The sequence below is a fragment of the Pinus tabuliformis genome, chromosome 2_2 (genome assembly GCF_031772625.1).
Source record: "Pinus tabuliformis cultivar Carrire ecotype Pingquan chromosome 2_2, CPIR1, whole genome shotgun sequence".
Lineage (NCBI taxonomy): Eukaryota > Viridiplantae > Streptophyta > Pinopsida > Pinales > Pinaceae > Pinus > Pinus tabuliformis.
This window is the reverse complement of record NC_142300.1, coordinates 537765167-537792667: the sequence shown is the minus strand read 5'-3', so window position 1 is coordinate 537792667 and position 27501 is coordinate 537765167. Positions and strand designations below refer to the sequence as shown.

At 39.3% G+C, this 27501-nt stretch overlaps 1 protein-coding gene across 7 annotated transcripts in view; it reads right to left on the bottom strand.

Moving 5' to 3' along the window:
• Positions 1-18816: 18816 nt before the first annotated feature.
• The window catches only part of LOC149193726 (uncharacterized), a 152562-nt gene continuing 143877 nt past the window's right edge, over positions 18817-27501 (bottom strand). For all 7 annotated transcript variants that reach the window (XM_089404882.1, XM_089404883.1, XM_089404881.1 and 4 more), the window contains 6 exons: positions 20678-20720; positions 20168-20240; positions 19751-19838; positions 19548-19604; positions 19378-19456; positions 18817-19233 (listed from right to left, as the gene is read on the bottom strand). In XM_089404882.1, coding sequence (XP_089261008.1) covers positions 19220-19233; positions 19378-19456; positions 19548-19604; positions 19751-19838; positions 20168-20240; positions 20678-20720 — 354 coding nt within the window. In that variant the 3' untranslated portion in view covers positions 18817-19219. The remainder of the gene's footprint in view (positions 19234-19377; positions 19457-19547; positions 19605-19750; positions 19839-20167; positions 20241-20677; positions 20721-27501) is intronic.

Here is a 27501-nt window from a genome sequence, read left to right as displayed (position 1 = left end):
GTGTTGGCATGTTAGTAGGCTTTTGAATTAAGCGAAAGTTCCAAGACACATCGTTACACCATGCATCACTCACCCCGTGCGCAGGGCGTTGGAGCCACTACTTACTCCTCATTGAAAAGATTACAAACTCGTTGGCTATGTGGGAGGAGCTGAGGTGAAAATTTCCTTTCATGTACAAATGAGGGGGTATTTATAACCAAGGGTGAAACTGACCCTTGTGGCTATCGACTACCCTCATGACTGTTTGACTTCCATGAACTTTTGACTTTGCATGACTCTTTGTACAACAAGTGGGTCTCTTGGACTTCCACATTACATTACATTGATTGACAACATAGCCCATAGTAGAGATGTGGGCAACATGACTCGACATGACGGTGTTGGTACATTCATGTTGCTACTGGATTACATGTCGAGCTATAGTGTTTTTGGGTGATGGATGTCTTCGTGGTGTGTCACAGCTTCACCTCCGCAAGGCAAGGTGTGCGGAGTCTTCAATGGTCATTGGTTCGCTTGATGTTGCTTTGGCACATTTCTCCGTGCTTGTATGTTGGAAGTCTTGACATGTTCATCTGTTCGCGAAAGGTGCATGTTCGTCCATTCGTCCATCCATGAGCACATCTTTCATGTTTGCTCATCCGTCCATCCGCGAACACATCTTTTCATGATCATCCGCTCGCGATCACATCTCTTCGCATGCATTGTTCATTCGTCTGTTGGTGAACCTGTCCTTCTGCATGTGCTCCCTTCGTTCATCCCATTCATCATCGCGCCATGTTTGTTGGTGTACCTGTGCCTACAGTCACTCATGACGAGACGACATCAAATCCAAAAACCTCCTAGTCTACCATGACACATGATCATTTTGGATGCAGATGACCGGGAGAGGCAATAAGCTTGCGAGGCGGGATGATGGCTCTGTGCACTGCTGATGAAAACTACGCAAGAGTCACTGGGTGATGAAGATGGGCAATCCAAGCTAACAGTGACTATTTGTAAGGTTTGGCTCGGCTGGAAGGAAAAACTACGGAAATTTTGGGAGGGACAGTCTGGGCTCCAGGAAGGCAAGGCAGACAGTATCTGTGCATTTTCCGAAACGAGCAGGCAGTAGGGGCTTGAAAGCAAAATTTGTGCAATTTCCTGGAGGAATAGGTCGGAATGCATGGAGGATCAGTAGGCATAAATTGTGCAGTTTTTTGGAGGAACTGGTCGAGAGCCTCGCAGCCAAAACTGTGCAATTCCCAAAGGGAACTGGTAGTTGGATGCTGGGTCACTGGCAGCAAAAACTATGCAATTCCCAAGGGGAATAGACAATCAGCTACCAGGAGCTTGGCATCAGAAACTGCGCAATTCCTGGAGGGAACTATTAGTCTGTTGTTGGGAGTTGCTGACGAGAAAAACTGCATTGATGCTGGGAGGTCAGCCTGCTGATCATCTCTGCGTAATTTCTAAGTTGAGCGGACTACTAGGCAATAGAGAGCCTGCTCATGAAGACTACGCAATTTTTTGGATAAGTAGTTGGTCGACTGTCGGAAGGACTGACTAGGAAAACTGCGCAATTTTCTGAAGGAGACAGAGATGGGCACTGAGTGTCTGTATGGCCTGTCTACGCAATTTCCTCAGTCAGCAAAGTGAACAAGCTCAGTAACCTCTGCGCAAATTTTGAGGGGAGTCAGCCTTGATGTGGTTGTCAGGTCCAACTCTTTGGGTGGCCAGCATGATGGTTGAAATACTTGTAGGAAGCGCAGCTTGAAAAGACTTGCTTGGTGCTTCTACGTTGTTCTGGGTGACAGTCGATCAAGTTGATGGCGGGGTGATGGTCGACTATCAGAGGGGAGTCTGGTCATTAGAACTTCAGAAAAATGACTAAGTGTGTGAATAAGCGAAAGATGCATATGTGATCATGCAAACACACACTTACATGACTCGACGACGAGACGACTCAAACCATCCAGACACACATGTTCAACATGACTGACCGACGGTGCAAGCGACAAGCGTGACACTTGTGATTGATTGTTGATCAACCATGACGATTCTTGCGTGATAGTGAATGTGACTCCATGTGTGAGTGCGACAGATGTTTTCATAGCGAACACAACAAGTACACATGAAGCGAAGACTTTGAGCATAACCAGAACATGGTCGCAAGCATGACTTAGATACCAACATGCAAAAACTTGGATGAAATGAACAAGCAAGGCAGATGCAAAGACTCACACGGGCTCACGGAGTGAACCTAAGGGTGTGCATTCATCAAGTGAAACTCTCAAGGGAGGCTCCGAAATTGGGTGCAGGCCAAAATTTTGGAGGGTGGTTGTAGCCACTACAACACTTGGCGACACACTGGTAGAACTCCAGCTTCTCTATTTTGGTTCATTGCTAGCACAAGGCCTTGGTATTTCAAGGAGTATTGAATCGTTGTGCAGGTTACTTCGACTTCCCCACTTACTCCATGGACATACATGGTTCACCTTTTTCCAAATCAGTCAAACACAATCAAAATTACATCTTGATCACAATGTTTCGAATTCAGGAAGGGTTGTTTAACTCGCGAGTTGAAGACTTTCAGAGTATAAGTTTTCATCTCTGGTGTTGCTCCGATACCATCAAGCCTGGATAGTACCCCAGTGGAGTCACATAGGAACACACACATGGCTCCACTGCCAGCGAGCCTGGTCAGTACCCTAGTGGAGTTGCATGCTTCACCTCTCTGCGCAGGAAGCCTTTCTCTTCTTTCGCCTTTTGTATTTATCAAGAGGACTGTGCATAGGCACTTATTTATTTTTGGGGCAGAAGAGAGATCTCGACTTATTGAGAGCATAAGAGGTTTTTCCTTCAGAGAAGCATGTAAGACCTCTGACATAGATTTTCTCGTTTAAATTTTCCCCTTATCCATTTCTACTAGTTGGATGAGCTTGAACACATAGAGCAGAAAGCTAAGCACAGGCATGGGGATTCCCAGTGTGGACACAGGTTCATGGTTGGGCCAAAACTCCCCTTGTAGACGGTTCATATTTTTCGTCAATACTTCATTAGCTGAAAGTTATAACCAAGCATATAGAAGACAAACACGAGATTGGCCAAGTGTTGCAGTGTCACAAGTTTCTTCAAATTTCAACCACATACTCTATTCAAAAGCCAGAACATAGTAGATGGCAGCACTTATTTCTGGAAACAAAAATAGTAATATATCAAAAAAACAAAACGAACATGAACAAAAATAGTAAGCAGAACAAACGAAGTAAAAACAAGGGTAGTAAGCAAAGTAAACAAGATGCAAACAAGAAGCAGAAAGCAGACTATGTACATGGCACAGGCGCGACCCAGCCTACTAAAGGTAATGCTTGAGATCTTGGCCATTGACAGGAAGGTTTTCAATCCTCCTGTCAAGTGATTGCAAATGATACGTGTGTGGGCCAAGCTTCTTGTGGACCAATGTAAGTCCACCAAGCTCCATTACCGGAACCTAGTGGCATTCCAAAAAACCTTTAAGTGAAGACAACACCACTGCTTTAGGTACTGCGTGCAACATAGGCTCGAATGATGGCACGAGGTAATTGTTTTTATTCCAGGAAAGGTTCAAGTTTTTGAAATCAATGCATAAGCATATTTTCCAAGATTTATTACGTGAGAAATTTAAATTAGAAAACCTAGTATGATGACGAACTTTGCAAGATCCAATCATCCAAATGTTAGTCAATTTTTTCTGTATAAGGAGTTCAAACAACATATGTGTTTTACCTAGTCCTTGCTGCAGTGGCTTCTCTCCTATTTCACCTAGAATCCCGTGTTGAATTGCTCGTGTGTAGTGTGTACTCAGGTCATCATCTGCTCGTGTAGACCCATCCCGGTACTGTTTGGTCAAGCAGTCAAAGACTTGTCGTTGCTATGGTGTGCAATTTGTATCGAGATTGGCTATCTTCAGATCGTGATTGGTTCTAGGTTTCTTTGTTCATTCGTAGTGGTGGTCCTGTGGGTTCCGCTATTTCTCAGCCCTTGACAGAAATTCTGCAAACCATAGAGCTTGTTGAGGGAAACCCCACCCTCAGGAATGAGGTTGCCTTTCTTGCCCTCAGCTGCAGTTTTCAGGGGTTGCTCGTGCTTACCTTCATCAATTGTTATGTCCTTGAAAGCATCAACATTTTCTGTGAGGTATAGTATCACTTTAAGTGCGGCCGCGTTGAGGTTGATGGTCCGTTGTAAGCTCAGCACGAGTACTTCATACTCAGCAGCGTTGTTTGTGCACTCGAACTTCAAGCATCTTGAAATCATGCATTTTCTGTTGTTTTTGGTGACTGAGATACACCCGATCCTTGATCCATCATCTTTCTTTGATTCATCAAAATACATGGCCCACAGCTTGTCTGTACACGGACTGTTTGGCATGCTAATACTGTTGCTACTGCTACTGCTACTACTGGTATAATGCACTATACATGTTTCATTCCCATCAATTGGGCAAGGAAGGATTCCCAACTGCGTGTCTGATGGGGTTAGAGCTAGCCATGCAGGATAACACTCCAATGTTGTTTGTAGGAGGCAGTTGCCAAACATGAGTTCTGCGAAGGCCAACGATTCATTCTCGCCATTAAGGGGAGTGAAATTGTATTTCATATACCTCTCAGATAACACCCGGATTTGGTTATGTTTTCCCTTGTACGGAAGCCACATGTGAGACCAGTCTATAGCAAAATATCTATCTAACTTGCTGGACCAATCTCTGTTGAGTAATAGACCATATGCTTTTGGTATGTCCACAACAACTATGTTGATGCATTGGTGGACTCGACTGTCATGAGATAGTCGGATGATCACGTCTCGCAGTTCACCAATGGCTAGTACCAATGTTCGATCAAGTTGGATGATTTGCACGGATGTTTCTCTCCATTGTGCATTGATCTTCTTAGCAATGGAGAGCAGCATGACGTTGGTTTCCGCGCCAGAATCAACCAAGCAGTGATGAACATTGTAGTTAAAAACTTCAAACAAAAGTAGGAATGGAGGGCAACCTGAGTTTTCTTCTTCCATCCAAAGTGTGTTGAGCACAGTGTAAAGTGATTTGGGAGGTGTGCTTTCCCCTTTGTTGATAGACTAAGATGCGCAATCTGTTGTTGTTTGTCCCAATGCGCACAGCAGGATGTCTCGCTGACTCTGGACCTTGGCTAACTCAAACAAACTAATGTTTGCTCAAGTTTTCTTCATGTCATCAATAATGTTGTAGTCCAGAAGTGGTAGACTTACCAAGGTGTGCGGGTTAGAATGGGTGTTCGTGTTGTCCAGTGGAGTGTTTTGCAGCTTGATACTCATGGATGTGCTCTTATCTGTCGCTATCTTCCCAGACTTGCTTTGTTTTTTCTGCTTTGGAGCAGTTGGTGGATCAGCCTTCCTCATCAGCAGTCTCATATTCTCTTGCATTTCCCCAAGTGTAGGGGGATCCCCTTTACTCCTAATATTGTAATGATCATTTTTCTTTTGGGGATGCTTCTTGGTGTTTGTCTTCGACATTACTTACGAGCACTGATATGCATTCACCACACACCCAGAACTTGATGCTTCATCAAGTGCAACCTCTTCGTCATCATCAATGTCTTACGGTTGCTCCTGCATATTGCTTTCCGCATTAAGCGTATGACTACAGACAGAGCTAACGACTCGCTTCAAGTCCGACAAGAGTTATCGAGGTGATTTTCTTCGTGGAAGGAACATAACTTAGGATCTACGCATTGTTCGAGTTGGAACACAGGCTTCTGTACAGTTTTTGAAGTGAACCAATTGCTGCTTGATGAGCTGCTTGATGAGTTGTTTTCCTGTCTCTGTCTAGGTGGATTGCTGCTTGCAAATGCGTTTGTTTTCCGTTGTTTGAACTCCGACACTTCAGTGGTCAAGTTCTTGACAAGGCAAGTGAGGGTCTCAATATCGGTTTCTTCCTTGTCTCTACCCTTGCTCGCCATCGATTGGGGCTTCCTGCTCACATCCTTAGAGTCCTTTTTTGATTCGTCATCCTTGATGACTCCAATTGCACGCAAGTTTTTCTCAATAGCGATAGCCTCTTCACAAATTTCCAAGAGTGTTGGTTTCGCAGCTCGCTTGATGAACTGCGCAATATTGGTTGGAAGTGCGGACGTGTAGTAATCAACAGTGATGGAGTCATGAGTTTTAGTGTCTGCTTCAAACTGTTCAATATGCGAGTAAACCTCTTATTGAAGTATTTTACTTTTTCTTTTCCCTCCATCTTGAGGCTTCCCAATTCTTTGAGTAGCATGGCTAGGGTCTTGTCATCAGCAAACTTTTCAAGGAACATGTGTTTGAATGCACCCCAATTTTGTATAGAGTTTGGTGGAAGGTTGTGACACCATGAAACTGCATGACCGTCCAAAGTACATGGGAACAATCTACATGCTACGTTGTCATACCGTACCTCAAGGCTCTGCAGCTATAGATAGAAGTTGTCTAAGTGGTCTTTTGCCTTCACTGTGCTGTCAAGGTTGAACTTGATGTTCATTCTCTCTGCTCGCTTCGGCATCTTGTGCAGAACAACCGAGAGAGCCAATGGTCCCTCAATCATCTATTCAAGATTTGCGTCAGCCATCTCTTCTTCTTCGTCCTCCTCTCTTTCAGAGTCTCATGGTTTTGGCTCTGAGTCTATTGGTTCGTCTCCGCCTTCCGCCTCCTCCACTACCTTCCCCTCCACCTCCTATACTGGAGTTCGTTCACAAGAGTGTCTTGTTCGCCTTGTCGGAAGAACGAAGGTTTCTCTCCGTCTTCAATAGCTTCTGCCAAAACTTCAAGTGTGGCAAGGACTGCTTCTTCCACCGATGATACAAAAACTCCTGTGGGAGTGGCTTTTGGCTTCCTTGATGCATATGGAAGATGATGTATGTCTGGGATCAGTCTCACTGCTTTTGCGAAATGGCGAGTGATGGGACGGACGGAATGAAGTTGCTAATATAGAATCTCATGTTAAATCCTGGGAGGTGAGGAGTAACCAACTGCAAAGTAGTGTGTAGGTGAGAGGGAGTGCGAGTTACTACCTTGACAAAATGGTTGATGAATGAGTGTGAGGGGATATTCAGCCATATACAACTGGTTTCCCTCCTTCTAGCGCCAGAAATGTTGACGGTGTTGGACCTACCAACATTCAGGGGATCACCCCGGTATGAAGTCCCAACTAGACCTCACACTGTTTGGTGTGGGATTCCCATATGGTATCATGGCCGGGTTGCCATTGAATTAAGGATTTGCCTCAACTCTTGCTTGTCAGCACAGGGGAGTGGTATGTTTTGCCTTCGAGAAGTGAGGTTCACGTGCCTGGTGATTTCTAGTGTTATTTTTGTCAATGGTTCTTTCACTGTAGAGGGAGAGGGTGGGAGTGAGCCCAAGTTGATTGGGATGAAGTCCCAACTCGGCTAGGAACACACAACGCAGCAGGACGTGCACAGCATTCGCTGGAGCAATCAACACGGATGCAGTAGTCACAACACACAAGGTAAGATAACACGTAAATCACTTAGTGGATGAGTCCACACAAGTGCAACGATTGTTACAGCGAGTTTTATGTGAAAGGTTTGTCTGATGTCCCGGGGGGTAGCCACCACGGGCGAGATAGCGTTAACAGCATATACAACACATTTTCATTAACAAATTATGTATTAAAAAAAGTGAAATAGTTCAAGTGTTCAACACAAGTTAAAGCAACATGCATTACGAGTGTTCAAGATTAGTTTTGCAACAGTTACAATACATGTGTAAAAACGTGTTGGCCTGTTAGCAGACTTCTGAATTAAGCGAAAGTTCCAAGACACATCGTCACACAATACATCACTAACCCGGTGTGTGGGGCATTGGAGTCACTACTTACTCCTCAAAGAAAAGATTACAAACTCTCTTGGCTATGTGGGAGGAGCTAAGGTGAAAAAGTCCTTTCATGTACAAATGAGGGGGTATTTATAGCCAAGGGTGAAACTAACCCTTTTAGTTGTTCGACTACCCTCATGATTGTTTGACTTCCATGACTTTTTGACTTTGCATGACTCTTTATACAACAAGTGAGTCTCTTGGACTTCCACGTTATATTACATTGACAACATAGCCCATAGTAGAGATGTGGGCAATATGACATTGTTGATACATTCGTGTTGCTATTGTAGTGCATGTTGAGCTGCAGTGTTGCTAGGTGATGAATGTCTCGTGGTGTGTCACAATGTTAGGCCCCTATACTACTAGTGTAACCCCTTATTGTTATTAGCACAACCCCCTTATTATATTGTTGTACCCATGTAGTCCCCATATTGTTACTATTGTGCCCCATAGAAGCCCACTATTGTTATTATTGTGCCATAATACATTATTATTGTTATGTCGACTCTGATTATATTATGACCCCTTAAACTCCTATATATAGAAAGGAGGTATTTTCATTTGTATCATCCAAGAATTGTTCATTTGTGTAATGTAAAGGAGGTTGCCCCCTTGAAGAGGCTGAATTCTAAGACATTGATCTATGCTTTCTATCTTTTTGTGAGCTGGTTTCATAACATTTGGTATCAGAGCTTTGGATTTTAGGGTTTTGCTTCTCCAAACAGGTCATCGTGGCATTTTCGCTATAACTTTTTTTGTGCGAATTTTCAGATGCTAAAACAAAAACCCATTTGGGTTGAAATCGTTCGAAGCCTCGGGTCTGAATTTCAGAGTTTTTCGTGTTATATTTGCAGAGATATGATCTGAGGAAATTGGCCTTTTTGTAGACTCCCGAATTTCATTCCAAACAGGTGACCTTGGGAAAATCGTCATAACTTTTGTTTTGAGCATCAGATTGCAATTTCGTAAGAAGTCACAGAAAGAGGACGGACTATAGTTTCCTGTATATATTTTTTAGACCCAAAGGTCAAGACAGTGATATGTGGAACTTCATACAAGTTCACTCTTCTGAAAAGGTATATAATCAGGTCATCTTGGGAGAATGTGCATAACTCTTTCTTGGAGAATCTAAATTCGATCAGACTAGTGGCACTGGAAAGAGGACGCAGAGGGCTACTGTAAGTTGCAATTTTAGAATTTAAATATCTGAAATTATAGAGTTACATTCATTTCAGGATCGAGCTCCTAAAATCAATAAAAAAACGAGATGAGAAAGTTTGATGGCAAGGATCCGGTAAATTGGATACTACAGATGGAGAAATATTTTGATCTACATGGTGTACCACTATTACAAAAGGTATGTATTGCATCTTCATATTTAAAACAAGATCAATTTTTTGGTAAAAAGGAATTTGATCTCATAAACAACTTGTTACGTGGTCAATTTTCACAGAGGAAATGATAACACATTATGAGGATATAAAAAGCAACACCTTCTTTAGAGCAACACCACTACAACTGGAAAAAGAAAAAGGGCTTTGTTACAAAGTGGAAAGTAAAATTATGGCAACAAAGAAGTCTACCCCTCACAACTATAATAATGGAAGTGTTTTTTCTCCTAGCCTTCCACAACCTACAAGGGTTACACCACAACAATCGGAAGAAAAAAGAAAAAAAGGGCTTTGTTACAATTGTGATAGCAAATGCACTAAAGGTCATAAGTGTGCTGAGAAGAAATTATTTTACAAGGAGTATGAAGAGGAGGAAGAAAATGATCAAAAAACATCAAAAGAAGAAGATATGCGCTAGGACCCCCAAAGAAAAAAGAAATGAATCCGACCATATCTTGTAAAGCATTGGCAAAAATTACCACTCCTCAAACTCTCAAGATAGAAGGACATATCAAGAAGAAAAAGGTTCAAGAAGTGAAAGATCACATCGAGAAAGAAGAAATGAATCCAACCATATCTTGTAATCCATTGGCCAGAATTACCACTCCTCAAACTATCAAGATAGAATGACATATCAAGAAGAAAAATGTTCAAGAAGTGAAAGATCACATCGAGCATCAAGAAATGAATCCAACCATATCTTGTAAACCATTGGAAGAAATTACCACTCCCCAAACTCTCAAGATAGAAGGACATATCAAGAAGAAAAAGATTCAAACAGTGAAATATCAGGAAGAAAAGTATAAAGAAACATCAAAAGAAAAGGATACTCACCAGGAACCAACCCCAGAGAAAGAAGAAATGAATCCGACCATATCTTGTAATGCATTCGTCGGAATTACCACTCCTCAAACTGTAAAGATAGAAGGACATATCAAGAATAAAAAGGTAATAGTGTTGATTGATTCAGGTAGTACCCATAATTTTATTAATTGTAATATAGCCAAGGACTTGAATTGCTTCCTAGATCCAGCAACAAAGTTTCAAGTGATGGTTGTAAATGGAGGGACCACAAATTGCTCTGGAAAGTGTCATAATATCAAGCTATCCATGGGAGAATATGTATTGAATAGCCCAATGTTTTCCGTTCTAATGGGTGGTGCTGATGTTGTACTAGGAGTCCAATGGCTACAATCCTTGGGTACAATAGCTTTTAATTTTCAAGAACGTTTTATGAAATTTTCTTTGGAAGGAAAGGAAGTTGAATTAAGGGGTATCAGAGGAAAACCAAGAAAGATAATCAATTCTGACAGAATGACAAAGATTCTAAAGAAAGAACAACGAGACGTAACTGCACAATTAATTTTGCTAATTGTTTGCACATCGAAATCATGTATTTCTCCAGATCTCCAAAAATTCTTGGACAATCATTCCAAAGTATTTGAGACTTCCAAAGGTCTCCCACGTATTCATGATCATGATCATGCTATTCATTTTATTCCAGGATGTGTTCCTCCAAACGTCAAGCCTTATAGATATCCATATGCCCAAAGGAGTGAAATTGAACATATGGTTGCAGAAATGGTAGAGGTTGGTACAATTATCCAACCAAATTTGATAAACGAAGCAAGGGATGAATGGAAGAAGGACAAATAAGTATGACCACTCATTCAAAAGTTGCAGAAAATCCCAATTCAAACAATATTGCTAGAACTTGAAGAGGAAGGAAAAATCATATTGGAACCTAGAGCAGTCACAGAAACAAGAATCCGACAACTACGAAATCGATCAATTTCAGAGTATCTCATCAAGTGGAAGAACTTACCCGCTGAAGATTCCACATGGGAGGACAAGAATTTTATACAGAAGCATCAAGAAGTACTTAAGCGTTGAGGACAACACTTTTTGAAGGACAGGGGCATGTTAGGCCCCTATACTACTAGTGTAACCCCTTATTATTATTAATACAACCGCTTATTATATTGTTGTATCCATGTAGTCCCCATATTGTTACTATTGTGCCCCATAGAAGCCCACTATTGTTATTATTGTGCCCTTACATTATTATTGTTATGTCGGCTCTGATTATATTATGACCCCTTAAACTCCTATATATAGAAAGGAGGTATTTTCATTTGTATCATCCAAGAATTGTTCATTTGTGTAATGTAAAGGAGGTTGCCCCCTCGAAGAGGCTGAATTCTAAGACATTGATCTATGTTTCCTATCTTGTTGTGAGCTGGTTTCATAACACACAGCTTCACCTCTGCATGGCAAGGTGTGCGGATTCTTCGATGGTCGTTGGTTCGCTTGATGTTGCTTTGGCATATTTCTCCTTGTTTGTATGTTGGAAGGCTTGACAAGTTCATATGTTCGTGAAAGGTGCATGTTTGTCCGTGAACACATCTTGCATGTTTGCTCTTCCATCCATCCGCGAACACATTTTTGCATGATCATTCGTTCGCGGCCACATCTCTTCGCATGCATCGTTCGTTCATCCATTGGTAAACATGTCCTTCTACATGTGCTCCCTTCGTTCATCCCATTCGTCGTCGCACCATGTTTGTTGGTGTACTTGTCCCTGTAGTCACTCATGATGAGACAACATCAATACCAAAAACCTCCTAGTCTACCATGACACATGATCATTTTGGATGCAGGTGACCAGGAGAGGCAGAAAAGTTCCGAGGCGGGACGATGGCTCCGGGCACTGCTAATGAAAATTGCGCAAGAGTCATTGGGTGATGAAGATGGGCAATCCAAGCCGACAGTGACTATCCACAAGGTCTTACTCAGCTAGAAGGAAAAACTGCGCAAATTTTGGGAGGGATAATCTGGGCTGCAGGAAGGCAAGGCAAATAGTATCTATGCATTTTCCAGAATGAGAGGGCAGCGGGGGCTTGAAAGCAAAATTTGCGCAATTTTCTGGAGGAATGGGACAGGCTGTATGGAGGATCAGTAGGCAGAAATTGCGCAGTTTTTTGGAGGAATTGGCCGAGAGCCTGGCAGCGAAAATTGCGTAATTCCCAGAGGGAACTTGCAGTTGGTTGTTGGGTCACTGGCAGCGGAAACTCCGCAATTCCCAAGGGGAACAGTCAGTCAGCTGTCGAGAGCTTGGCGGCAGAAACTACGCAATTCCTGGAGGGAACTGTCAGTTTGCTACTAGGAGCTGCTAGCGAGAGAAACTACACTGACACTAGGAGGTCGGCCTACTGATCATCTCTGCGCAATTTCTGAGCTAAGTGGACCACTGAGCGAACTACTGAGTAGCAGAGAGCTTGCTCATGAAGACTGCGCAATTTTTTGGATGAGCACCCAGTCAGCTGTCGGAAGCACTGACTGGGAAAACTGAGGGAGACAGGGATGGGCATTGAGTGTCTGTCTGGCCTGTCTAGGCAATTTCCTCTGTCAGCAGAGTGGACAAGGTCAGCAGCCTCTGCGCAAATTTTGAGGGGAGTTAGCCCCAGGGTGGTTGCCAAGTCCAACTCTCCAGATGGCCAACAGGAAGGTTGGTTGAATTACTTGCAGGCAGCGCAGCTTGAAAAGACTTTCTTGGTGCTTTTGCATTGTTCTGGGTGACAGTCGATCGAGTCGATGGCGGGGTGATGGTCCGGATGTCAAAGGGGAGTCTGGTCGTCAGAACTTCAGCAAAATGACTAAGTGTGTGAACGAGTGAAAGATGCATATGTGATCATGCAAACACACACTTACATGACTCGACAACGAGACGACTCAAACCATCCAGACACACATGTTCAACATGACTGACCGACGGTGCAAGCAACAAGCGCGACACTTGTGATTGATCATTGATCGACCGTGACGATGCTTGCGCGATAGTGAATGTGACTCTGTGTGTGAGTGGAACAGAGGCTTTAATAGCGAACACAACAAGTACACACGAAGTGGAGACTTTGAGCATAACCAAAATATGGTCGCAAGCATGACTTAGATACCAATGTGCAAAAACTTGGATGAAATGAACAAGTAAGGTGGATGCAAAGACTCACAAGGGCTCACGGAGTGAACTTGAGGGTGTGCAGTCATCAAGTGAAACTCTCAAGGGAGGCTCTGAAATTGGGTGCAGGCCATAATTTTGGAGGGTGGTTGTAGCTGCTACAACAGGGAGTAGTGATCAATTTTTGTAAGAATGCGAGATTTTTCAATGGAAATTTTATGTTTGGTTTTATTCGAATGCTCTGCTAGAGAAGGGTTTTTAGAACGATTATGTTTAATGTCAGTTGAATGTTCTTGGATCCTAGTTCTGATAGATCGACCAATCTCCCCAACATATGGAATTCCACAAGAACATGGAATTAAATAAACGTCATATTGGAATTTAGGGTCAATGCGAACTTTAACCGAATGGAAACAACCGTAGATGGTATTTAAATATTTGAAGGTGGGCAATTTTTTCGATGGTCCCGAGAATGTATGGAAGGTTTACTTTGCCAGCAAAGTTGTCCAAGTTCTTATTTTTGACAAGTTTCTTTCTTAGCATTTCTGAGAGCCTTGATGGCTTGGTGTCTTTTGTATCCATTTTCCAAGAACACATTTATAAGATGTGCTTTCTTCATTTCCAAGTGTTCTTTATCAGAGATTTGCACAACTCTTGTTGCTAGAGTGCTTAGAATCCCTAATTTTTTGGTGGGATGATGTTGATAAGTGGCATGAAGATATTGCTCAGTATGGGTCTTTTTACGGTATACTTGGTGGGATATGGAACCATCCAGGTTTCTAGTGATGATGATGTCAAGAAAAGGGAGGCTATCATTTCCTTCCACTTCCATGGTGAATTTTATAGATGAAGAGAGACTATTCATGTGTTGTTTAAAATTTTCTAATGTTTCACATCCATGTGGCCATATGATCAAGATGTCATCCACAAATCATTTCCATTATTTAGGTTTTAAGGGTGCATATTTTAAGGCTTTGGTTTCAAAATCTGCTATGAATAAATTGGCAATAATGGGGGATAGAGGAGATCACATTGCTACCCCGAAAGTTTGTTCATACACATCACCCATGAAACTAAAGAAGGTAGATTTGATCCTAACACATCAACCTCCATGGCTCCTTCAATAGGGGATATTGGTATATAGTGACGTGACATCAAAGCTAACTAATATGTCATTTTTATCAAGCTTGAAAATTTCAATTAGTTTTCATGTGTCAAGATCACTTATTTTACAGAACATCCATGGCTCCTTCAATAGGGGCACTAGTGTATAGTGGCGTGACATCAAAACTAACTAATATGTCATTTTATCAAGCTTGAAAAATTCAATTAGTTTTGATGTGTCAGGATCAATTATTTTACGAACAACATCCATGGCTCCTTCAATAGGGATATTGGTGCATAGTGACGTGACATCAAAACTAACTAATATGCCATTTTTATCAAGCTTTAAAATTTCAGTTAGTTTTGATGTGTCAGGATTAGTTATTTTACGAACAACCTCCATGACTCCTTCAATAGGGATATTGGTGTATAGTGACGTGACATCAAAACTAACTAATATGCCACTTTTATCAAGCTTAAAAATTTCAATTAGTTTTGATATATCAAGATCAGTTATTTTACGGACAACCTCCATGGCTCCTTCAATAGGCATATTGGTGTATAGTGACGTGACATCAAAACTAACTAATATCTCATTTTTATCAAGCTTGAAATTTTCAATTAGTTTTGATGTGTCAAGATCAGTTATTTTATGGACAACCTCCATAGCTCCTTCAATAGGGATATTGGTGTATAGTGACTTGACACCAAAACTAACTAATATGTCATTTTTATCGAGCTTGAAAATTCCAATTAGTTTTAATGTGTCAAGATGAGTTATTTTACGGACAACCTCCATGGCTACTTCAATAGAGATATTGATGTATAGTGACGTGACATCAAAACTAACTAATATGTCATTTTTATCAAGATTGAAAATTTCAATAAGTTTTCATGTGTCAGTTATTTTACGGACAACCTCCATGGCTCCTTCAATAGGGATTTTGGTGTATAATGACGTGACATGAAAGCTAACTAATATGTCATTTTTATCAAGCTTGAAAATTTCAATTATTTTTTGTGTCGAGACCAAATCTACTTTCTTTAGTTCATAGGTGATGTGTATGAACAAACTTGTGGGGTAGCAATGGGATCTCCTCTATCCCCCGTTATTGCCAATTTATTCATGGAAGATTTTGAAACCAAAGCCTTAGAATTTGCACCTTTAAAAGCTAAATTATGGAAAATATTTGTGGACAACACCTTCATCATATGGCCACATCAACGTGAAACATTAAAAACTTTTAAACAACACTTGAATAGTCTTCTCTTCATTCATAAAATTCACCCTGGAAGTAGAAGTCAATGATAGTCTCCCTTCTCTTCACATCCTCATCACCATAAACCGGGATGGTTCCATATCCCACCAAATATACCATAAAAAGACCCATACCAAGCAATATTTTCATGCTTCTTCTCACCATCATCCCACCCAAATATTAGGGATTCTAGGCACTCTAGCAACAAGAGTTGTGTGAATCCCTCATAAAGAACACTTGGAAATGGAAAAAACACATCTTATAAACGTGTTCTTGAAAAATGGATACAAAAGAACCCAAGCCATCAAGGCTCTCAGAAACGCTAACAAAGAAACTTGTCATAAAAATAAGAACTTAGACAACTTCATTGGCAAAGTAAGTCTTCCATACATTCTTGGGACCACCGACAAAATTGCCCACATTCTAAAAAAAATAACATTATGACAACCTTCAAACCTTTAAATACCATCCACAGTTGTCTCCATTCAGTTAAAGACCCCATTGACCCTAAATGCCAAAAAGGTGTTTATTTAATTCCATGTTCTTGTGGAATTCCATATGCTGGGCAGACTAGTTGATCTATCAAAACTAGAATCCAAGAACATTCAACTCTTTGAAAGTTACATGTTTTTGTATGTTTCTCGATATTGTGGGGCCACAAGTTAAATACAATTCTTTAAAAGTTACAAATGTTTTCTAACATTTTGGCAAAGTTACAGGTTTGTATAGACTTGAACAACCCTATATGGACTAGACCCAATCCTAATTTATTTTTATGTGGCATGGAAACTTGTCTCCCACCAAACAAAACCTTGTACCCATTTGTTGTGACATTTCGTTGACTTAGCAAAAACTAGGGAACATCCCCAAAATGCTAGGAAGTTCAGCGAGGATCCGAGGACTTGCGAGTCATCCTCTAAATTTTTCGAGCAGATTTCAAGGACATTCTTAATAATTTTCAAGAATGTTCTGGACATATTTCGATGATGTTCTAAGAAAACCTTCGGATATTTCAAACATGTAGCTTCAATTTTGGCAATGATGGTTGGGAAATATTATCTTTTTCCCATCCATTTTTTTGTATTACATGAATCTAAGGTTACGCAATGCAAAACATAGGTTTTCTATTATGTGTTTCAAGTTGGGTTTGTAGTGATTTAATTATTGTCTTTCATCAACACTGCCTCTTTTTAAAAAATCTAAGAAATGCAACATTTCAAATCGCTGATCCATGTGGTTATTGGTCTTGTTTTCATCATTTTTTAGGTCATCTCATCTTTTACATATATCGTACATGGGTTTCCAGAAGTCATTCAAGTCCATTTATTCTACCATCCCAACGTCAAGCATGAAAGAGTAAAGAGTACTGACTCAAATTGATTCTAAATGTTTGAATAAATAACTATTCAATCACCTTCTTAATCTAAAATATGAATGTCATTTGGGTTAAGCTCGGGTGATTGGGAGAAATGTTGTTATCCTCCCCTTCTACCATCCCAACGTCAAGCATGAAAGAGTAAATAGTACTGACTCAAATTAATTCTAAATGTTAGAATAAATAACTATTCAATCACCTTCTTAATCTAAAATATGAATGGCATTTGGGTTTAGCTTGGGTGATTGGGAGAAATGTTGTTATCCTCCCCACTCGGGATCAATTCATACATATGACATGTTGAGCTCATAATAAGTATTTACTGCAACGGCTTTGAGCCTTGTTGTTTCAGCAATCCCTCAAGGACAAAAATATGTATATTCCTCACATGGAAATTAATGATACTTTTCATGGAAAAGCCTACAAAACACACTAAGCAGGTAATGCCTTCAAGGTTTAACATAATCATTAATAACAAGAAGTATGAGTAAAAAAAGTTGATATAGAAACAATCATTTGTCTTATATACCCTTCATGAACCATACGCAAAAAGTAAATAGTTACACTTAAATTTCCTAAAGCTAAGCTGCATGATGCTCATGTCAAGAGACCAATAATCGAATGTCACTTGGCCATGTTTTAGAATGCTTGAACTTCTTCGAAACTAGCAAGAATAAGCACTGCAAATATACTATATAATATAGCCTGTTATCCTTACAAGCAACTACAAATCTTTATGATATGATCTAAATTTTTAAATAGTTTTAATATTTATTATTATATCACCACCATCCCCATCATCTCCTGAAAAAATTGGGAATGTGCTCTAACCATCCCAAGGATGCATCCCCATCCCATCTTTCCCGGTCCTAACAACTAGTACAACATAGGTTTTCAATCAATATCTTTCCCCGTAATAAAAACTAGTACAACATAGGTTTTCAATCAATCGTGTTAATACGAGTGGAAAAAGAGGCATCATATATGCAGAGCAGTTAGCATAACCCTCAGTATACGAGTACTGAGATTCCATGACAAGTCTCGCTCATATTTTTACAATCACCGCATATATAGTTTACCCCTGAAAAGTGAGTTAAACATATTAAGTCTCTCATTTTGAGAGATTAACAGCCAAAACATTGAATTGATCAACATTGACTATAAAGCTCAAGGATCTCTAGCTTCTTGTGAAAACCCTTGGTCTCAACCCAATGAGATAGAAAAAACTATCAGATATCACTAGATTCCTCTTCATTTGAAATGAAATAGAAGCCACACATCCTTGATATATAGAATGTGAATTATTAGTCCCTGCCTCGCCAAGGACTATAGCACTCACCTCGCAGTCAAAGTCCCTTGAATCTCGATTAGTTTGCTAAATTTTGTGACTTCTTTTTATAAGCAAACACCCATAATTTGGCCTTATGTTGATCTGATGTTCATCAATATATAAGCCAAAAAATATTATGGATTATTTAAAATAATATGTTTTCTGTTTCTAAAAGCTTTGAATATAATCGTTTTCCATAACATACGCATATAAAGGCCTTAGTTAAAAATCTCCTTCAATAAATTTAGAAAAAGGGTGCTTTGTTAAAGTTTTTTGTCAAACTTAAGAGAAAAAAGTTTGTTAAAAGTTATTGACAAAATTAGAAAAAAGAAAAAACGAAAAAAAAAAGTAGGCTGGCAGTACAGAAAAATCAAAATCGAAATTTACAAGGATAACTCAAAATGAACTTCCACTTATACATGAGATGGGCATGCTACATATAATCATTAATGTTGTTACATATCTATAATAAAATAAAAGTAGGAACAAGAATCACTCAAAAGGGTAAGAAAACTTCTTAAAATAAAGACCAAATGATGTGAAATGAAATGCCCTTTGTGAAGAGAAAAGAGAAATATGGATTTCAAAATTGTTGCAGTATCAACTGTTTACTATCAAGGCAGTGGTAATCTCCAAATCAACATCTTGACTATAACATACTCTTTAGGACCTTCTGCTTGAATTTTTCAACTGCTGACAACACACAAAAAAAATAGCATTCCTGGAATGATAACCTCACCCCTCAATATTCTGGCCTGAGTTACAAAGAAATAACAATCCGTATACTAAACTATTCTTCAACTTTTCAGGACATTAATATCTGAATCAGGAGCTATCGTGTTCAGACAGTTGTCTGACCATCAGTGCAGAGTCGGAGTGCTCTCGAAAAGTACGACCTTACGGTATTGTTCTATTTCACCTTACTAACATCAAGCATCAACTCTAAAATCGTGGCGCTGACAAATAACAAAGGAAAACAACTTAGAACTCATATTGATGACCATTTCTTATATAATAATCTATCAAAAACACAATAAAAGACTACACTATATTCAAGGAAAAATTAAATTCAAAATTCAAATAGTTGAGCAGATCCATACCCCCTCCAATGGTTGCTTCTGGCAAACGTTCAATAGAGTACTTGTGTTGGGTAATGTACATAATAGGTACACCAGGAATCTGCTCCAAAATACATGCATTAACTTTAATATATCATGCACTACATGGATATATACAAGTAACTTGTCTTCTCTAAGTTCGAAAAAGTTACCTTCCTGATTCGACGCTTTAAATCCCGATCACATGTAGCTACAATATAGCATTTATGCTTTTGCAAAAGAAAAACAAAAGTCATGAGTGCAATTAGCAGAGATAATGATTAATTATAAAATTACCAATAAGCCTACTTCACTGACAAGAGGGTAAAATCAGCAGAAGCAACAAAACTGGAAAGTACTTTCAAAAGAATTTCACCTGTGTAACACGTTCTACAATGCAGTCATCTGCATAAGTGCCTCCGTGTGTGCAAGGCAATCTTTCAAACCGAGGGTCCTTCGCAATTCTGTATCATTCAACATTTAGTAGCTATTATAGTTTTAAATATCTATCATATTTGATATGTAAATTTGTAACTCAAAGCGAAGCTGGCAAAATGTATGAGAAAGTACTCTTAATGTAACTGTCATTTCAAAACAGATATATTGGTCTCAAAGGGAAAAATTAAAAGATAAGGTTGTTGACTATATTGGGAAAGTGCATGTGCTCTGCAAGTTAACCTAATCATAGTAGCCAATATCATGCTAAATCGTAGAGTGCATGCTGGTTGACAAGCACAAACCTTAAAATAGGGAAATATGCAGATCCTGTCTATGTAAACAGATTAAGATATACCTTAAAGCAACACGATACTTCTGTCCCAGCTTTTCAAGTTCAGCCATCACACAGTCTGTGATACAAGGAGTACCTAATTATACAAGACAACAGTATCTTAGGCATGTTTCAAACAGCATCATCAGCAACATGCTTCAAAAAGCACAAAGCACTTCTTTATCTGTGAATCTGTGATACAAGTACCTAATTATATAAAAAGGCAGTGTGTTAAGCAACATGTTTACAACAGTATCATCAGCAACAAGCTTCAAACACACAAAGCACCTCCCTAACTGTGCACCAGTTTATCAAATCAAAGTATACAAGGCTGACAACACCCTTGATGCAGCAACCAAGTTTTCCAAAACGTCCAACAACAAAATAAACCGTTGAAATAAGTGAAACATGAAAATATGAGCACTCTTGCAGAATATTACATGCATAACATCACAGATAAGTGCTAGTCCAGTAAACATATCTCCAATATAGTCTCGTAGCCCAATCAAACATGAGATGGTATAGTGAACTCACATTTTGCATACAGGCAGTCCATCATTGCTTTCTCCAAGTCGAGCTTCATATCAGAAGTACCACAAAACACATGACATCCCAGAAAATTAATGTCACTTTCAAAAAGCAATCCACAAAAATCAAGCATGCAAATAACCCAAGACATTTTGAAGTAAGAAAACAAAAGGGCGTATTTACAGAAAGCAGAAAATATTCAAGATTATATTACAAAAACTCCAGCTGCAAATAACACTTTGTTTCCGTAGTAACTGACTTCATATACTACTAAGTAGTATACTGCTCAGTGGTTATTGTTTCTTTACTTGAAGAGGAAGCCCGTCAATCCTAAGTACCCTATTTTATCTTCAAAAATCAAACTATTATATTAATCTTGGAGCTCAGAATAAAAAGAAAAACATTTCTGATGACAAATAGCTTTCAAACATGCTGCTTAACTTTTGGCAAGATTACTGAAGACTAAGAGATTTAAGAGCCAATGGAAACCCCAAAGGCAGAAGGCAAGAATTTAAACATTGACAAAGCCTTTAACAATAAACTAGATAAGGTGGATGTGGCTGAGTGATAAAAAGCAATAAGGAAAATGTTTTGTAGCAGTCATAAAACACTTGGAAGTTAGTGAAATGCTCTATTAACCTGGCTGAGGTGGAAGGGATCCTGATGGAAGCAGAATGATTGTGAGACTCAACCAAGTCTCACGAACCTTGGCAAGTTTGGCCAAGTCGTTTCTGAAATGAGTACTCAGCTAAAACTCTTCCTGAAACTTGCCAGAAATAAACAGCTCTGGAAACTTACCAAGACTTGGATAAAACTGGGCAAAACTTGGGCAACACTGTCATTACTATTTTTTCTTCACAAAATTTCCTGTGTTTTGAGTTTTTTAATTGCCAAGTTTTCATAGTCTTGAACTGAGTTTTGTTTAGTCATTAAGTTTTGCCAAGCCCTGTCGAATTTCTGCCACGTCCAAGTCTAGCAACTTTGGGAATTAGGATAGGAGTTGATCAAGGCCTTCAAAGACTGGAGGTCAAGGGAGACTCACAGTTAATTATGGATCAGATAGCACAAGATAGAAAGGAGCCTGAGAACTGGTATCTAAAACCCAGAATTCAGGAGGGAGGGGGTGAGTAAAAATAATTCAGAGAATATATTCCCACCATTCCTTAAAGGAAAGAAATAAAATGGAAAACAGACAAACTTAGCAATAATAATGTCCTTAGGTATAGAGATATGTAATCAGATAGATCTTACTGCAGAAAATAATGCCATGGAAATGCTAGTTCGGGACTTCCAACTCATATTAATTGAAAAACTAACCTTCCAAAACAGTAAATAATGGAGAAGAAACTAGTTCCACTCAAGATGGATTTGCCACTATCACTGGTGGCATTAATGAAAAAATAATCCATGCATAAGCACCAAGCAGACAAGAGGCACAAGGTGGAAGAGATGAGGTAAGCACAGTGAAATTAATTGAGGGCAGCTTGAAGAAAGCATGGTGAGTAATCCAAGATGAAAAGAAAGAAGTGGCAGTACGACATAATAGAAAGTGGAGAAGACATGAGGTTAGGCTCCGAAGGGAGACTAGATAGTGAAGAAAAGAAGACGATAGGTGAAGAAAGGTACAACAAGCAAAACTTAAGGAGGGAAGTGCATCAGACAGGAGGAACACAAAAAGTAGTGCCAGTACAAGATTACAGTAATGGTAAGTAGGGCATGAGACTGGCTTCAAAGGGCATTTAAATAGGTGAGAAAAGAAGTGATAGGGGAAGAAAGGAACAGCAAGCACAACTCAAGGAGGGTACTTCGGAGGGAAGTGCATCAGACAGGAGGAAGTCACTGTTCTGTTAAGAGCACTTGGAAGAAAGGCAATGAGAGTTAGAGGAGCAGTTTGTGATGGAGGCAACAACAAAATACTTTGAAAATGGACTAAGAAAAGAGGGGAGACTCTGAAGATGGGAGAGGAAAAAGAGGATTAAATAAAAAACTGGCTGCAGGACTCTAGAGCAACAAGAGGAAGAAGGAACCTCTACATCTTGGCTACAAAGGTCACTTACATTTACATAATTCTGTTGAAAATGTTTTTCACAAGTATATTTAGTACCTAAACTGCCTTAGGGAGAAATGCAATAGTATGAAGATAGATGTTAGGTTATTACAGTTAACTGTATAGATGTAGATAATAATGTTTAACGAAATAAGCTGTACAAGTCATGCAGTACATGTGACTGGGACTTATCCCTCTGGAATTTTTTTAACAACAGCAAGATAGAGTTAATTGTCAGTGAAATTTTCACCCTCGGCCTCATTTAACAAAACCCTTTTAAACTACCCATAAGAAAGAAATAGGAAAATACAACTATGTAGAGTCAAAATAATAACTTACTGACAGCAATTACAACTTATCTTTTCTAATTCTGTTTACAATAGTACTATTGCTACCATCTCATATTGATTGTCTCAAGTTTGATTTGAAGGAAAAACTGTTGGAGTATCAACACTACAATACTATAGCTTAACATAATAACGTCACAATACAACAAAGTGACTTTTATAAAAAGATATTAATCATAATATACCATCAGTTAAGAATAGTTAGGTGAGGCAGGTACGATAAACCACCTCAGGAATGAAAACATGAGAGAATCTCCATCATTGTACGCAATGACTCCTTTCAATAATATATTATATATTTTACAACCTCCCATGTATTCTGTATTCATTTTTTAATCCCTGCAGTTTATCGTTAAAACTCCAAACATGGTATCTTTGCAAAACCTATGAACCTGAAAAGAGAGAAGTCCATAGATTGTGAGGAGATCAATGTATGTATGTGGAAAAAGGTTCGAAAGGTGGAATTAAAAATTGCAAAGGCAAATAAATATGTGTTCATATTTATCAAGTTGAGACTTCATAAATGGTTTTGATGTTTTATAAAATATAGAAGAAAAGCAAGCATGACATGAGTTGTTTTAAAGAAAAACTAAAAAAGACTCGGACAAAAGAATCGTCTACAATGCTTAAACAGCCAAAATATACCTAGGCCATCCATCACAAAAGATAGGGCCAATGTCCACACATGAGAAGAACAAAGGTGCAAACGTCATTCCTTGAGTGTGTGACAAATACCATCATTGTCAAACAGCAGGAAATCAGTTTTTATCAAAAAGGAAGACATGTTAATGTAAAGTTGTCGAGTCAGTTTTCAATTTTCAAACCAAGCCATCCGTTGATAAGTTTTTCAGTGCATACTGAATTTACGTGCTATCCCTTTTGACTTTAAACAGTTTCTGTGAGTGAAACCTTTGATTTGGCTAAGTGGTGAACTGAAAATGTAAATTCCTTTTAGTGGTGCAAAATAGTTCCTTACTTCCATCTTCTCCACATTCTAAATTCCGCAATGAAATGTGGAATGTGAGTCTCACCCTCATCTTCTCATTCTGCACACAATGTGAAATGTAGGAGTCTTTCCCCGATTTCCCATTTCGTGTCCCGTACCTCATCTTACCACCAGTGAAATGCAGAATGCGAGAGTCTCACCTCATCTTGTCATTCCGCACACAATGTGAAATGTAGGAGTCTTTCCCCGATTTCCCATTTCATGTCCTGTGCCTCATCTTAACACATTCTGCAGGGAGTCATATCACTCCACACCTTCCTACACCCCCCACATTCTCGATCGCCTCATCACCTTTCCAATGTGAGATGCAGACACTTTGTATCTCCCCATTTCAATCTTCCACCTTCTGCAATCCATGTGCCTCGTATCACCATTTGCCTCCAAACTTGTTGTCACCTTGCAATGTGCCCATGCATTTAACCTTTGCTCATGCCATAGTAAACCCCACCGATATATGGCACATCCTATTCAATATGATGTCATCCAGAGAAGATCACCCTTTATGATCATCATGACTATACTTCAGAGGCTATCAAGAGTCATCCAGAACTCAACCATGCCTTGTCAATATACTATTCGGAGATTGTGCATGAGGAAGGGCAAGAGATTAAGATGGTGCTCAAGAAGAAGCTTGAGAGCTATTGTGGGATTCCTCTCAACTCTTTAGCAAAGGGAGATAAGGATTACCACTGGTCTCCAGCATACAAAGAGCATACTGAAAACGAAAAGTAGAAGGTAAATAAGATTTAGACATCAGAGTTGGCCAAAGCAGGATGCCAGAATGCATCCTGGAAGTATTTGATTTCCAAGAAATTGCTCAGTTGTATTCTAAGCACTTTGACTTGAAGGAAGGGCTAATAAATTTGAAGTAAATCAACAATGCCCAAGTATCCTGAGGTTGGTGCCTTTCTGGATCAGTGTTGATAATATCGCCGAGATATCGGCGATATTCGGAAATATCGCGATATTTTCGGCGAGCCGAAATATCGCCGACCAAATATCGCAATATTTTAAGGTTTTGAAAATATCGCGCAATTTCCGATATATCGCCGATATTTTGGAAAATATCACGCGACGACGGAAAATATCGCCCGGTGACACTGAAATCTTTCCGCGCGGCCTATAAAATTCGATTTTTGGTTTTTTTCATGTCATTTTGTTTTTCTGAGCGCTGGAGAAGAAATGTGGTTGCTGCCAAGGAGGGTTTGAACGTTCCATAGCCATTATTGCCAATTTGCCACCAACAACGAAGATTTCTCTAAGCTGCAAGTGCCAAGAACAGTGAGACAATCTCATTCTTCCCTACAATCATTTTGCTTGGTTTTTGTTTTCCATTTCAAAATGCAAGGGTTTTAAATTTATCATCATAGTGTGTAGGAGAGAGATGCATTGAAACTCTTTGCAAAACATAGTGATTCTCAGAACAAACATATATTCCAGAATCCAAACCTAAGTTGCACAAAACAGGGAAACGGGTACGAGTTTCTGAAACGGGAAGCGATACGAAACGCGACCTCCCCAAATTTTGGAAACGGGGAAACGCGAATATATATATATATAGATATATATATATATATATATTTGCAATCATAAAGCATAAATGATACATTATAATTTATTACACTTAAACATTAAGATTTAATTTACATCACATTTACTCATGAATGATCACATAATGAAAATAGAAATATCAGAATATCCAAAAGCAACCTTTATTATATATCCAAATCTCAAAATCAGCCTTTATTTATATTAATATATGAGGCTGCAAGTACAATAAAGACTATAAGGCTGTAAGAGAGAGATCCAAATCAGGATTTTCTGCATCCACATCCCATTCTTTAGAAGGACGATTGTTGTATTGGGAGTCCCCTCCTACATAGTCGAACGACCTTAGTGCTCTTGATTAAATACACGTTTCATACCCTAGTACCCTACATGATCTTGGTTATTGGGAGTTTCTCCTGCATAGAGGGATTGGTTCTCTTAATTAAATACAGGTTCCATACCCTAGTACATGATAAAATCCAATGGAAACATTGAAATCCCTCCAATCCTGAAATACAAATAAGTCTGCTGGATTTTGAGTGAGATCTAAAATTCTATTTTCTCCATATGAAATCCAATGAGGGCGAAACCACTCTCAAACATCCTGAGTCATTTCATGGTAATGTTAAAAATTTAAGTAAAAGGATGAAAATGAAAAATAAAGGAGAATATCACTTTTACTTTAAGAATTTAACATTACCATGAACTGCATATCCCTCAAACTCCCTGATGAACTGCATATCAACACTAGGGCAAAAATTCACTTTTATAACTTTAGACACGCATCTAGAAGCAACAAGAAGTCACTAACATACCCTAAAAGTAAATTAAAAAACAAATTAAAAAAAAAAAAAAAAAATTAAAAAAAACACAAGTTAATGAGGAAACGTGGGTCATACGGCCCTGAAACGCGTTTCCGGCTGTACTGGCCACGTTTCCGTTTCGGGAAACGTGGCAGTACGGCCGGAAACGCATTTCATAGCCGTACCAAACGCGTTTCCGTGTTTCGTACCCGTTTCCATACGGAAACGGACCTCTATACCACGTTTCCTGCAACATAGATCCAAACATTAATTGCTACATCTGTTTCAAAAGATTGCACAAGTCATCAAGGTTTGTCACTATGTTTTCATTGCTGCCATCATAGATCACTCATGCACCCAACTAACAAGAAAGGCAACACATACCACAACAAAATTGAGGAGCTCATAGAACCATACAAGGACTTTGAATGGTTGTTTGCTCCAATGTTTTTAAAACCGAAACCGGTGACCGGACCGGTCCACCTAATGAACCGGTTTACCGACCGGAACCGATCTAACCGGGACTGGTTTGGTCTAAACGAACCGGTTTTAGAAAAATACATTAAATAATTATTTTTTAATGAAAAAAACTATTTTTAAGATTTAAAAGCATGATTCCAAGCCAATAGAGACAAAATATGCAAAGGTTGCTCATTTATATACCATGTAAAGGTGAATATATCAAAATGGCACCGAGTGCAATACATATCATTGACAAAATACATAAGCAATGAGGCTCTAAATGGCCTCTAGAGTGCAAAAACAAAGCCTACAAACTATGGGGCCAGTGGCCTACTACAAGACTTCAGTCTAGACTCTACATATATGATAATAGTAATACTATAATAGTGATCAACATTATCACTTAAAGTTGAAACTTCTCATGAGTCTCAATCATCATGATCAAACTCAGTTGGTTGAGTCTCGACTCCCAAACTTTGCAGTCACAAACTTCTCTATTGGTTCAGTGACTTGAATCTCAAACTTCTGAAGGTATTCTGCCCTAATATGCCCTATTATTTCATTTGGTGCTCCACATGGCTTTACATGGCCTCCTATCCCAGCGAAGTGTTGCTTGA